At 31.7% G+C, this 15,593-nt stretch overlaps 1 protein-coding gene across 5 annotated transcripts in view; it reads right to left on the reverse strand.

Annotated features, from left to right (window-relative positions):
• LOC124366158 overlaps positions 1 to 15,593 on the reverse strand; it is a 98,681-nt gene that overhangs the window by 45,408 nt on the left and 37,680 nt on the right. For 3 of the 5 annotated variants that reach the window (XM_046822517.1, XM_046822510.1, XM_046822501.1), the window contains exon 2: positions 10,511 to 10,585. The exons of the other annotated variants lie outside the window; for them this stretch is intronic. In XM_046822517.1, coding sequence (XP_046678473.1) covers positions 10,511 to 10,518 — 8 coding nt within the window. In that variant the 5' untranslated portion in view covers positions 10,519 to 10,585. The remainder of the gene's footprint in view (positions 1 to 10,510; positions 10,586 to 15,593) is intronic. 5 annotated transcript variants of the gene reach the window in all.

Below are 15,593 nucleotides of genomic sequence, written 5' to 3' on the forward strand. Positions count from 1 at the left end.
CTGATAAAGTTAATAACATTGGATTTTGAAGTGTTTGTTTTGAGATTGAGGCTGTTGAACACAATTGTTAATTTCAACAAAAGTCCTTTCTTCCAAAAGAGATTTTGATTTTCCAGTGAAACAGAAAGTCGTCATCAGTATACTGTAAGACTTTTCCCTGCAGTAGTGATGACAAAATGTCATTGACATACATGAGAAACAGAATTGAACTAAGAATTGATCCCTGTGGGACCCCATAGCTCAACTGAATTGAATTTGAAAGCTTATTTGAAATTTTGACAACTTGGGTTCTGTTGCTTAGAAATGATCTAAGCCGCAAATATGGCAAGCCTCGGATACCATGTGATTCCAGTTTATCAAGCACTGTTTTGTGGTCAACACAGTCAAATGCCTTTGATAATTCGAGAAACACACCTATGGTGGTATACAAATTTTCTAATCCCTTGAGAACCAAGTTGAGCAGACTCACAAAATCGTCTATAGTCGATTTACCTTTCCTGAACCCTAACTGTTCATATGAAAGTTTGTTGTGTTTATCCACATACTGCAGCATTTTTTTTTCAAAAATGTTTTCTTCAAAAATTTTGCTCAAAATTGGCTAAACTGAGACAGGTCAATAATTGTTTGTGGAAGTGGGATCGTCCTTTTTGAAAATGGGACTAACTTTCGTGGTTTTAAGGAATGAGGGAAAAACTTCTTGATGAAAAAACAAGTTTATGAGTTGGGTATGAGGTCTCAACATGTGCTTAGAGCATTTTTTTATGAGACACATTGACATCAAGTTGAGATCATCAGAGCTTTTGGCTGGGAGCTGCTGTATAATTCGATCGAGCTCTTCTTCAACGACAGTTGCCAGTGACATTGAGGATACTGGACTCTGTCTTTGCATAGGATTTACATGAGGCTGTAATGGTCAAGGATTTAGCTCACAAGCCACAGACGTGAAAAATCTGTCGAACTAGTTTGCCACCTTCCTCGCATCACCCACAAGTTTGTCCCAGATTAAAAAAATTTCTTTACAATGTTTTTCTTATTGTTGATGATACCCCAAACAGTTTTAGAAACATTGTTTGAAGAAATTATTGATTTAGAGACATTATATGTTGTCACTGCTTCGATAACTTTTTTGTAGGTTTTTATACTTTTAAAAAACATCTAAATTCTTTGCTTGAGGTATTTTTGTTGATTTCAGAGAAAAATTTGAGTTTTTCTCTCAAAACTAATAGGCGTTTTCCCTCTTAGGACAAATTCTGATGGTTTTTGTAGGACAGCATATATTTAGGTGAAAAAGTAGGACATCTTTAAACGTTTTAAATTGCTGTTCTACGGATTGTTAAATTGATAAAAATTCAATTCTTTTTTGGAAAGGGAAGTGTTGAGAAGAGAAATATTTTTAGGCCTTGTCTCTTACTGTTTTTGTACTTTTAGACTCCCTTTAATTCTCTTTTCAATAATTATGACCTCTTGGCCATAGTGGTCTGAGGTAGCTGTGTTAACCAGGGACACTGCAATGTTTGAAAGATTGGAAATGACATTGTCTATGGCTATCTGAGTTGTTGTAATTACTTGTTTCAGAGTCGTAATCAACAAACTCAGGGCCAAATACTACAACAAATTGTTTAGCGGTTGGATGTCTTTTGTCCATCGCGTTGATGTTGACTTTGCCCGTCAGGACTAATTCTTATCGTTGATGGGTCAGGTCTGTAAGTAAGGCTTCCTATCAGGATAAGCTGGGAATGTTACCCCTGGAGGCTGTTTGTAGGGTGTTGGCACTAGGAGAGCTGTAATACCTATGTGATAGATTGTTCCATAGAGGCCAGACCTCCTAGCTTAACACCCACCATGACAATCAGCTTCACTTTTGCAGAGTGAGCCTTGAGATGGGGAGGAGAAGCTTCTCTTACTTCGGACCAGAAATGTTTAATGACCTTCCTGACAAGTTCACTTATCATCCAGTCGTAGTTTTAAGCATAATTTAATACACTCTTTTGACACAAATGATATCAATTAGTTGTATTTTAGTTTGTAAGATTTAGGTTTTAGATATGTTTAATTACTTATTAACATTGAGTTGATTGTAAATCAATCCATACTGAAATAATAAATGGTATTTTTTATTTATTTATTCACCTAACTAAAAGGAATAAATAAAGGAAGCCCATCAGTTCTGCAGTAAATATGCCATTCAGTTCAAATATATTTAAATTATTTATGATACAAGAAGAACAAATCAATGATTTTTTTAGAACATTGAATGTGTTTTCTAGTACTAGATGAAGCATTATCAACATTTGTTTTGAAAGGGAATAGTACAAACTCTATATTTGGATGAGCTATATGAAGAATGAATGAATGGTCCTCATTCTTATTTACTTAAATAAATTGTAGGTGTTATGTCCAAAATCGATGAAATTGCTTCTGTATCACTGCAAAAGGTATACCTCAATATCATTCTGTGTGTAAAAATTAAATAATTTCCAAAACCAACTTTGAATAATATAATTTATCAAACTTAGTGTGTGTTTGTCCTCCTTTTACTTACAATCAAGCTGTTTCTCATGTAATGAAAAAAAAAAACCAATGGAAAGCATTGTAGTTAATTGAAAGTACAATAAGTTTATAAGTAATCAATAATTTATTAAAGTTCTTGTTTTGCATTTATAGCTCTATCTGTGTTATCAGGACATTTTGGATAGTAGCATTCATCTTGGCAGTTGTGACGGCTGCGTACTTCATCTCTAACCTGTACGACAAGTGGAGCAACAGTCCTGTCATCATGAGTCTTTCTCCCAAGGCCACTTCTCTCACAACCATACCTTTCCCTGCTATCACTATCTGCAACATGAACAACGCCAAGAAGTCCCTGGCCTCATCCATTCTTGAGGAGTGAGTCTCTATATTAACATAGTCTACTTTACAGGTCAATGCAAAACTTGACTATCACTCTCTCTTTTGTTGTTATTCTCCTCCAGGTCACCAAAAACGTGAGGCCCTAGTTTCTACCACTAGTGGTGATTTCAAGATCATGAATACTGTATTGATCCTATTAAGACAAGATACTATTCTACTAACTGAACTAAATGGATCACCATTTACTAATGACCACTAGTCAGTTGTCAGCAAACATATTATGGAATGTGTTTTCAAACATTTAATTTATATTATTTTTATTAAGTGCATGTTTTACAGATAGTAAGTACAGAGTTAACTCTAAACAAGTTTCTTGTGATTTCAGACTTCTGCATGATACACATATTGGTATGGTTCACTTTAACCTAATTCAAATCAAATTAAAGCAGATTTTATTTATGTACCTTGAGTACAGAATATGTTTGTACATAACATGAATTTGATATAAAAAAGTTATCAAATTGTTCCTGATAATTTGTAGCATACATGTCAGGTTAGTTACCCACCCGAGGAAACAATCTGATGCACATATTTAAACTCTCCATTGTAAAAAACCAACTTTAAGCAAAGTAACAGTACTAATTTTTCAGGAAATAATAACACCAACAGACAAATATATATAGAAATGTTTTAGATATAATATTTTATAATAGTTATTTATTTAATTAAGACTTTAGTATTAGTGATCATTTAAATAAGTTGTAAGTCAAATTTGAAACAATATGTGAAAAAAATAGTTTTTGTGATAATTTATTACATTGATTTTGTGTCAGTAAAAAAGCTTATCAGAAAGTAAATTATGATGTACAGCTCCAATATCCAATAACAATCAATGCAGATTAGCTAACTAAAAACATACAAATATTACCAGAATTTTACTCAGAATAGCTTGATTGAATATAATGATATCGTACTGGTAACCATAATACTGTACCGTTATATATGCGAGTTTTACTGTAATAACAGAAGCAATAGGCTCCTTTTTTGAGAGTAGTATAGTCGAAGGAAAGATTAACAGGATTTTATATGAAAAAGTCTTTGTTATAAAACTCGCACAAGCAAGATAGGCAAACCTGTGATGTAAAGGTTATGTTGTGCAGGCTTTTTGGACAGTGGCTTGAGTTCAGCTGTTCTGTCACAATATAACCAACCATGAAACCAGCTTCTTTCTTAATCACATTTTGTCTGGAAAGCCCTCTCATTTCCTTCCTCCTTTCATAATTTTCTATGTGAGATTTGACCAGTTGCTAAATTTATGTGTTTGAGTGAGCATCTAGTTAGCCAAAGCTGAAAACTTGGAATTTCCAATTAGTAATAGTGACTGTAATTCCTATCCCCTTTTGAATTCCTTTTGCTTTTAAAATGTACATCTCTTTTTATGAAGTAGATGTTAAACTTTAACATTTTAAAATATTTTTCTTAACGTTTGAAACTGCCCATTAATAAATGTTTTTCTCTTCTTATTATAGAATTGAATTTCGAACTTGAGAATTCATAATGATATTTCATAACTTAGAAGTTATTAGGATTTTATATTGTTAATCAAATGAACCCTTTTTATTTTTTGAATTGAAGTTTGAGATGTTATTTTAGTTAATGAGGTGAGTAAATGATTTTGATTTTTAAAACAAAGAACTTGGAGTTTTATTCTCTATTGTTAACAGAGAATTTATTCTGCTTTATTCTCAGGGTGATAACAATATAGTCATACGAGTATGTTTAAGTTATACTGACTTATCAACTGCCCATTCACATAAGGACTCAGATACTGGAAAATCTAACTTTTGATTTAAATTTCAAATTTATATACATGCTGCTTTGCGGTGCATCTCAAATGACAGTTCACACATACAGGGATGATAAACCCTTGAGGTGCAAGTATTCAATGATTTATGTGAATTTGAGCAGAATGGCGTTGATGCAGCCCTGGACAACCAAATGGTGCAATAGAAAACTTATCTCAGTTTCATGCTAAATGTGAGTTGAAATTGTAACTGATTACAGAGCCAAGGACGACGAACCCAACTTGAGACGGAAGCTGCTGAATGATGTGTGCAAATTTGAGCAGGATGATGCTGATGCAGCCCTGGATAACCAAACAGTGGAGTGGAAAACTTATCTCAGCTTCATGCTAAATGTGAGTAATTAATTTAAATTTAGATAGCATGATTCTTGGATAAAATTTACAATATAGAAACTAGTTCAAAGAGTTTAATATTTATTGCTCCAAACTTCTTAACATAAATATAATATGTTTTGTGCAATATTAAAAGATTTCAAAAACTTATTTAAGTTCATCATATTTGGCTTATTCCATATTTCAAACAAAATAATAACATAATACTAGAAAAATAAACTTAAAATAAAATAACAATAGTAATTTTTTTGTATCAAGGTATCACAACCATGTCACGAGATGGTAGCTGCATGTTTTTGGCACAGTGAGCAGCGCAATTGCAATGACTTGTTCAACGCAGCTCTTACAGATGAAGGGATCTGCTGCACCTTCAATCGGGTTAAGAGGGACTTGCTTTTCCACTACAAGTATGGATGAACTTTACGTTATAATAAATATTATGTTAAAACAGCTTTGTAACCTATCTCTTGAATGTTAATTCTAATAATAATCCCTTTTAGCAATGAAATTCCGGAGCTAAACTTGACATTTCCCTTTGACTCTGTCAACTGGACTCCAGAAGACGGCTATCCTGACAATGTGAGTGTGGACGATGTACCTTGGCGTCCATGGGGTCCTGGCAGTCATCTCGGCCTCACCATTGTTCTGGATGCTAATCTTAATGAGTACTATTGTTCGTCAGAAGTCAGCATTGGTTTTAAGGTAAACTACTTTATACATTAGGAGTGTGCTTAGTGCTAAAACTATTTACTTATTATTTGAAATTGTTAGAAGAGTTTTATTTTGTATTAAGTAGAACATTCATCTTGCTAAACTAATTAATGACAATGACTTCACTATTCCTATAAAAAAATGTATACTATAGATTCTTTATCTGGATTACTTTCTTCCTGTAAAGTGAAACATTTGACCTCTTTGAGATTGCCTGAATGTTTAGAAGATACAAGATGAAGAGATTGAACATTCAACAAGGTATCTTAATTATATTTATTGGTTATACTTTAGTGGAAATAATTAATACAATTGAAATGTTCATTATACCTAATAAAATATGTCAAATATTGCTATGTGCCACTACATGTCAGAGAAAATAAATAGTTTTAGTCCAAGATATTTTAATTAAATATACTGAGACAAACCTACAAAACAAAATATAGCTTCTAAGATGGCAATATAACATTTGTTAGTAAATTGAACACCTTTACTACCGACCAAACACACATACACACACTACTAAGTAGCGATAATTTTAAATGATTGAATATGTATGAGGTCAATTTTAAAGGTAGTCCTGCACAACCCTGTGGAGACACCCAAGATGTCAGCCTACGGGTCAGCCCTCCCAACAGGGTTTGAAACACGAATGATCTTTACCCCTAACTTGATGGCTTCGACAGAACAGGTTCGAAACATCCCACAGGACAAACGGCTGTGTCTGTTTAGCGAGGAAAGGAGTCTCCGATTTTACCGCACCTACACAGAGTACAACTGTGCCCTCGAGTGTGAGGCGAACGTTACCCTTGAGTTCTGCAACTGTGTGCATTTTTACATGCCCAGTGAGTACATGTTCTACCACAGCTACATAGAGTAATCACTGTATTCACATTTTAATGATGTTCCCTGTTGAAGGGAATGAATGAATAAATAAATATAGTTACAAACTTCCTGATCAGTCTCAGCTGTATGGTTTGTGTATAAAGTGTTTTAGTGTTACATAAGTGTTGTATCGTGCCTTTTCATTTCTTCTTCTAAATGTGAGCTGGATATGTCTGGTATATGTTTAAGATCTTTATGTACAACAATTTGTTTGAATTGTTTAAATTTGGCATGCTTACCACTATTTTTTAGGATTTGACAGATCCCATTTCCAGTTACATCAACTTTGTGTTTCTGTTGTTGACATAATTATGCCAAGTGTCCAAAATCTAGTTATCCTTTCAAATTATCCACTGTCAATAATAAACTAACAAGGAAATTTATGAATAATGAATTAGATTTTAACCATTATTTAAAATATTTCAATAATTTTTGTAATTAGTTATATCACCTAGAATATTTTATTAAACAAAGAACATAATGTTGATTACAGAAGACTCAAAGACAAGAATCTGTGGAAGGCAAGACGCAGTGTGTGCTGATAGCGCTAAAAGTATGTAAATCATATATTTATATATCAGAAGGCTAGCACAGGAATGCAAATAACCAAGTAGGAAATGTATGAAACCAATTCTGAATCTTCAAATAACTACAGTACTTACCTTGACACAAACTTTCTATTTTATGACCTAAGTGAACCATTGCTGTTTATTATAATCTACAATATCCAAAGAATGCTGGCGGTTTTTGCATTTAAACAAACTATTGTGAGTCAACCATATATCATAAAATTTACTTCATCTGACATTTTTAGTTTCCTCTTAAATAATAAATTATTGAAAATACATACAGCATGTTTAAAAAAGGGTGTCACAAACTTCTGTGGGTGATAGTACTCATAATTTTGATCTCAAAATGTAATATAAACTTAGGTTGAGAAATGTCTGGTTTAGCCGCTAGCCACCATTTTGTATTTTTTATAAAGTAGTAATACCTCTAGAACCAGTAAAGCTAGACACCAAACTTTGTACATAGGTAGTAAAATCGTTCATAAGAGAAAAATGTAAAAAAATATAGTGATTTGCTTTAATATTAACAAAATGGTGTCTGTTCGACACTTTTAAAAGTCAAATAACAAAAAACCAGTATAGTTATAAAAATGAAGAAGATACCAACTATCTTAGTGAGTTTTATAAGAATTCCAATAATATTTTTTTCAACGAAATCTGTCACATGTAAGTGAGCACCATCACTTTATAGGTATGCTTGCAGAAGTCAGGGGCAACAAAGATTTTGTCAGTTGAAAGTTATCAGGTGTTTTGCATCAGTTATTAAAATATTACAAGATGTTGGCTATTTTTCAATTTTTATAGCAATTCCAATGGTACCTTTCTCAATGAAATCCGTCAACACATAAGTGAGCTCGACTACTTTAAAGATACGTTTGCATGGGCCAGGAACAACAAATATCTGATACCTGATGACTGTGACATGTTTGACTTGATTTATTATTGGGTTTCCCCAATCAACCTGTATAAAAAAGAACTCTTTTGATCCAACCTTTGTCGACTGAAGACAACTATCTACATATATCTATACAGTGGGCCTGAAATTCTTCAAGATTTGAATTGTGTTTGAAATTTATCAAGATGGTTTGAACACAAAAAAACTTTAATGCCAATAAGATATAAATCACTGATGACACATGGGATGAAAAAAGCAAAAAGAGAAATAAAATCAATTTGTTTTGGTACATTTTAGATTGAGAACAATATTTTCTAAGTTTTAGCTGTGTAGAGAAATAAGTTTATAAGTAGAGAATTAGCTATGTAAGTCACCTGTGAGACTTTTTTAAAACTTGCAGATAGTGTATGGGCACAGTAAAAATTTTTTATTTCTTTTTTACATTTTTAATAAGTTCTTGTAGATGCACAATGTTTGCCTAATCTCAGCAATTAATATATTTCAAATATAATTTTTAAGAATCATTTTCAGATCGAGGTTAGAAAATAACAATTCTGTACATGAAGACTGAATGTTGTAACAGAAGTAATGGAGCAGAGACTGATAGATGATCGAGCCAACATCTCTGCCTCATTGCTAGCCATGGTTAATGTGACCAATCGTAGTGCCTGTGGCTGTCTACCAGGCTGCTTCGCTCTCAGCTACCAGAAGAGCCAGTCCAGTACTGTGCTGGCAGAGAAATTGGACATCCGAGACGACTATCTAGCAGGACGTGACTCAAAATATTTCCAGTGAGTCCATCCGACATGTACTACACTGCTTTGATTCAAAATATCCAATTAAAAAATGTGATAAACAGAACCCATAATGGTTAACATATTTTTGAGCGAATTTGTAGTATATTGAGAAAACAGCTTTTTCTACTTCCTATATATAAGAGCCAATTATTTATAAAAGTTAAAGGCAAGTTTCTTATCAAATATTTAATAACAACACTGCACCTTTAGTTTAAATTATTACCAAGGGTTTCCTTATCACCCTCGTACAATAGTAAGTAAGGTTTGCCAGAACTTTTATTATGTTGAATTTTATTGCTTGTTTGGTTTTGTGACTTTGTTCTAATGTGGTTTAATTTTTTATATATCCTGATAATGCTATTGTCTGATATTTCGTGTACTTAATATGTTCATGAACACATGTAGATATAAAATGTTTTGATTCCCCAAAGTACACAGCTACAACTACATGTCATTCCTAAAAAGAGGATAGGTCAGCTTTGGATGTTCCTCATTTTGGTTTGTATCTAACTGTGGCATATTCTGATGTCTAATTTTAATATTTAAAAAAATCTAAAGCCTTCATTTCTGTTGAACTTAATCTCTTTTCCAATAATCTCTTGTCCTCATATCGGTATTCTTACTATCCTTACTTGAAGTCAGATAGCATGATTAATTATTATTTATTATCTGTTTTGTGGTGTAACATAGCACCACCAAAAGTTCCTTCTAATGATTTAATAAGATTTCACACCAATCACTTATGCATGACAGGAATGATATTATTGGCATCAATATTGTACTTTTAAGACAGTCACTCTCAGTAACTCGTCCTGACATCTGACCACCTTTGTAGCATCTAAACCATTCAATATAGTAACATCACTTACCCAAGTAACAATAACACATGGATAATCTATTAGACATCTTATTAAGTTTACAGCATTCCTCTTCACCTTGACTTTTGGTGATTTTATCACATTATCTTGACATGTGTTTGCTTAACGTCATATATCAGGTTTTTAACATCTGAAGAAAAGGATATATCCAATCTAGGACGGTAGTGAAATATATGACAGTATATTCTTGTAACAGACAATGATGGCAAAAATCCAAAATACTATTATTCTATTCCTTGTCGGTTTTGAAAAAGTGCACTACACTTAAGGTACAGTTCAAGCACATTTACTGATATTATACTTCCCTGACAGAACAATTCCTTTATTTCAGAGAACACTTCAATAATCCTTCCACCAGTTACAGTGCTACTAGTCAGAGTAATAATTAAAGTAAAATAATCCTTAGAAAGAAAATACCTTAAGTATACTATCATGATATTTAGAAATCATCACCTACAAAGCAAATTTTACGATAAGTTAATGAAGATGAAGAATAACCTAAACATTTATAAGCCACTACATAAAATGCACAGATATGCAACTAATAACACAGAAAAGCTTCTATTAAGCAAGGTAAGTGTGGTAAAGGAACGGCAAACAATTTGACTCAAAGAATGGCAGACAAACTTCAAAGTAAAGTGAATATTTATCAAATGATAACTGAAACAGTACTCACAAAAAAGCAAAACAAAAATAACATGGCAGCACAAAGATGAAATATTACCAACCTAATCATATGTGGTTTATTGATGCCGCTGTAAGAACAAATTGGTACAGTCACCTACACTTACACCACCACAACCCTGAAAACAAAAATTGAAATGAACAATCCATAATTTAAAAGTAATTTTTATACTGGATGCCAAGTTTTGCTAATTTACACTTTGATTGTTATCCATTTGTTCTCAATTTGAGATCCCAAATAATTACCACTGAACTTAATATTCCTGTTTTGATGCAGGAAGAACATGGCTGTACTTCATGTATTCTTGAAGGATACTCAATTCACTGCTAAGCAAAGAGGAGAGCTGTTTGGGCTGACCGAATTCTTGTGTAAGGGACACTGTAACCTTTATCACTTTACTATAATGTAATTTTAATCATTTGCAAACTAATTTAACCCTTTCAGTACCAGACAATTTTCTAGGTGACGTTGCAAAAAGTGACAAGGTGTATGCCCTAAGCTGTATCAAAAAGAGCCAGGCCAAAATTTTTTTTCCAGTTGTCCACATTAAACGTTATAACCTTGTTAATGTTGAACTAAAATACTTGACTTTTTATTTCTTACATAGAAATATAGTTTAAACTTCTTTTGTAAAGACATACGGTTAAACAGACGTTGCCTCTTCTTGCACATTTTTCAGACATCTGTAAAAACGGATGTTGGCACTGAAAGGGTTAATGCTACTTAATATAAACCTCAGCAGATGGCCCATAGGCCATTGCTGTAGTGTGTTTGTCTATACTTGGTTCCATGCTTGGCACCTGTTATTCAATTGTTTTGTTTTAAAATAAAATACTTTTTCTTCTTATTCTACTTAATATAAATGGAGGTAATATTGACTGGTATTATTAATTTTATCCTTTAACTTTTAAAAGTGCATATATTTATTTACTTGTAAAAACTTGAATGTTTATCTTTGAATTCATATTTGTTTTAAAATGACAAAGTCATTCTTAATGGTTACATGGATTCAGCTGATAAGTCTAGCTAATTTACTTGTGAGCTAACACAGTCTATTGGGATTTCAGCTAGCACAGGAGGTTTACTGGGGCTCTTCATGGGCTTCAGTTTTCTGAGTGCTATTGAAGCTTTCTACTTCCTGACCCTGCGCATCTGGTGTGTCAGCCGTAGACACAAACGCACCAATTCTCTCCTGCGGCAACCCAAACCTAAACTTGTAGCACCATTTCCTTTTGTTAATTAAATAAACCAACAGTTCCAAGTTCCTGCAGAACATAACAATCTGATTGTTATACTTTGAGATGGATTAGTTGTAATACTATATAACAGTAATTGTACTTAAACACCTTCACAAGTTTTTTTTATATAATATTACGCTGATAGCAATTGTGTAAAAGTGTGCAAACTGATATAATACTATGCACCATTGTATTGTTCCTATTTTATTCTGTAGTTTACCTTAATAATGTGCAAGAAGCATTTATATGGCAACTGCCAATCACCCAAGTAGTTCTGGCATTTCTACTAGAGGTCAGCACTTTCTTGGTCCTCTGTCATGGTGTTTGCATAGTTGTGAGTTCGCTGTAGTCTCACAGTGTAGATAGCTATTGCTTGTTATTGTCTCACGGCACCTGCCCTGGAGTATTTTACGGTTTTACTTTCAATATTTATTGTACCAAAGAAATATCCGACGCACAAACAGACAATTTATTGGCTTTGTTGGATGTTGACAGGATAGTGAAAAATACTTAGCGTATATAATAAATAAAAAAATTTGAAAGAGACTAAAAATAGCTTTTTTTCATAGAAATAGTATATGTTCAATCTCTAAGTCTCTGTAAAAAATGCAAAAAATCAGCAAAACAACATAACTTTAGGTACAATAATAAAAACCATTAGGGGTTAACTAAACTTGTGGGACTATTTCCTTGTGTTACCTACAGTATATAACAAGCTCATGGTTGTAATTTGAGATGAATAGTCCTACTACTACAGAACAATAACTAAACTTATGGCACATTTCCATTATTAATTAAATAAACTAACAGTTCTAAATACCTGCAATATATTACAAGCTCATGGTTGTAGTTAGAGATAAAATAGTAGTACTACTATAGAACAGTAACTATAGTTTAAATCAATTCACAAATATATTAGAAGGCATTCAGTACTTCATTAATTACAATTTTTATGCATAACAAGACCACGCACATAAAAAAATGTTAATGATATGTTTTAAAAATATCTCTTTCAGATTATGATTTTTGTACAGCACAATTAATTGTAAAAATAAAATAGAAAAATATTATTGTAAACTAATATATTGGCAATATATTATAATCTAGGATACATATGGGTGCTTATGGATACATATAGTACTTAGAATATAAAAAATAAAATTAATCAAAATTTATAGTCAGTGTCCCACACATTTTTTTATGTTCAATTGCTGCAAAAGATTGCATATGAAGTTAGTGGATTTTGTCTGTTGTATAACTAACACCAATTCTGATTAGGATCTAAAATAAGTATCAATGGGATTCATTTTTGTAAATATCAATAAATGTTCTTGCTGCATATTCTTTAATTATATCTGTTTGATGTAGAAAGTTATATATAAGAAATAAAAAAGTTAATTTAGTATTTGAAATAACAATTGTTATGCCTGAAGAATTGAGAGTTAACATGTTACAACAACCTACTGGTGCACTATCAATCATTCAGTTTTTGAAATTAAGGTTTAAAAAAATATATTTTATAGTTTAAATTGAATATCATATAGTTTTTAATTAAAGAAGATTATTGATTTTGTTTGGAAAGTAGAAAATTCATACTTGTTCAGACCTGTTGTATAAATCAGGTCTATTCCGGGGGTGTGACGAGCAGGGCAATCACCACTTGAGAATTTTTCCTTTAAAGATTCTTATAAAATCCAAGAGAAAACAATAAAAGTTTTTTCAGGTCTTAATTTAATGGAATAGTCATTTTAAAGATAAGGAGTTCATATTGATATTATTTATTTATTACATCTTTATAGTACTAAAGCTTTTCTTAAAGTGTAGATCTTAAAAAGTACTATTTCCATACTAAAATATTATTTTAGTACAAATGGCTATTTATTTTTTTAATAATATGTTTGAGTGTGTTAAGATAACATATCACTTAACATGTATCTTAAAATACAAAGATATTCTAATAATATAAAGAAAGAAAAGAAACTTTTTACTTCAGCGAATTTAATGGAGTATTCCAGAAGTAAACATTTACTGTGTTACAATTCAAGTTTTGCTTTTTTAGTTTGTTTTAATATTTTGAAACTTATTGTGTTATAATAAATTTATTTTCTCACTAGTATAAATTTAATTTCTTGCTTAAAATATGTATTTACACATCTTAAATCCATAGAAAGCAATTTAACAGTTTATTAATTTCTCAAATATATTGAAATTATTAAACAAACAATTTATTGGTTATAATTTAATATCTGGCTACTCTAGTGTTATAATAATAAGTGCACAGTCATCAGTGAAAAATCTGTACAAGGTTGGATTACAGTGAAAAACTTTTAAAATTTATAACTTAGCTAATAACATTTACCACTTTATGTAAAACACATGTAAAAATGGCATCTGAAGCAAACGGTTACAGAATTAAAAATACCATATTACAGTGATATCACAAAATAATAATGTATCTAATAACATAATTTTTAATGAAAGAGTTTTAAATTAGAATATAGAGATAAATTTTATGGATTGAAATGAAATTTACAAAATTGAGTCACTTTTCAGTACATTACAACATTTTAATACTAATTCAAATTTAGGATATTTAAAACTCATAAAACCTAAAGAATTCAAGTAACAAGGTGTGACTTTCATTATATTGGATCTAGCATTTATACATGTACACCTAAAAACCTTTTGTACAACTGAGCAACCAAAAGAAAGAAAGAAGAATGGTTAAGATTCGTTATAATTGTTCTCATACATCATGACTCCAGTTTGTCTTAATACACCTTAGTGTTAAGTTAATACTTTGAGGTAAATATCATTCTGAAAAAATACAAATACCACACTCTACTCAAAATGTTACTTTTTGACAATAATTAACTACAGTGTATAGACAACTTGTAGATACACGTACACAGTAAATAATGCACTAATCATCATAAACAGTACAATGATAAAAATACGTTTCAAACATTTAAATCACATTTCTGTAATCTTCAATCAGAAGATTACACAATAGATTATAAATTCGTATTCAGGTAATAGTTATCCTAATATACTTTGAAAATAAAACAAACATTACACATAACATTTTCATTTCAGTTTTCAATCACATGTAATTTAGAGTGATTACTGATAATACAGAACGTGCGTGCTCAGATGGAATCACATCAGATTTAATCAGTGTTATCATCAGCAGAACACCTGCCTTTAATAAACTTACGGTATTGATTTATCAATAACCTATCAAACTATCCAATTAACCCACATTTTGTAACCCCACTAAGATTACAATGCAGTGATATTCAAAATTCAAGATACAAACTTCAGAATTTATATTTTCCATATTTGTTCCCACTGTGCCCGACAGAATTCAACTCAATGGTTGGGAGATTTAGATGTACCTTTCCTAGTAGCACAGTAAAGAAGGTCCCTTATTCCTTCCTTGTTCCGGCGACCAAGAGATACTGTTGCACGAAGTACTATACTATTTTCTTGCTAGACTATACAGCCTAGCCCAACTGGAAAATCATCAAACAAAAAGACGACATGAAGCGTGCCAAAAATCATGTAAACTTAGGTCAAGATCAACTCTTGCAACCTGAATACGTAGATAGGGGGCAACAGGACAGTGACAGAATCAACTTATATGCATATAGAAAAATTATACATATACTCGATAGAAGAGACTAGGTTCAATGTGAATCTTGTCAGGGTTAGGCTAATGATTCCTGCACAGACTAAAAATATATTGTTTGCATGCCTGAGTAGGAAATAGTTACTGTACATACATTATTTTTTATTGCGTACATACACAATTATTCTTTTAGTTCTATCATGTGTGTTAGGTACTGAGAGCCATTTTGCCGAAATATATATATATATATATATATA

Source organism: Homalodisca vitripennis, chromosome 1 (assembly GCF_021130785.1).
Source record: "Homalodisca vitripennis isolate AUS2020 chromosome 1, UT_GWSS_2.1, whole genome shotgun sequence".
In the NCBI taxonomy this organism is placed as follows: Eukaryota; Metazoa; Arthropoda; class Insecta; order Hemiptera; family Cicadellidae; genus Homalodisca; species Homalodisca vitripennis.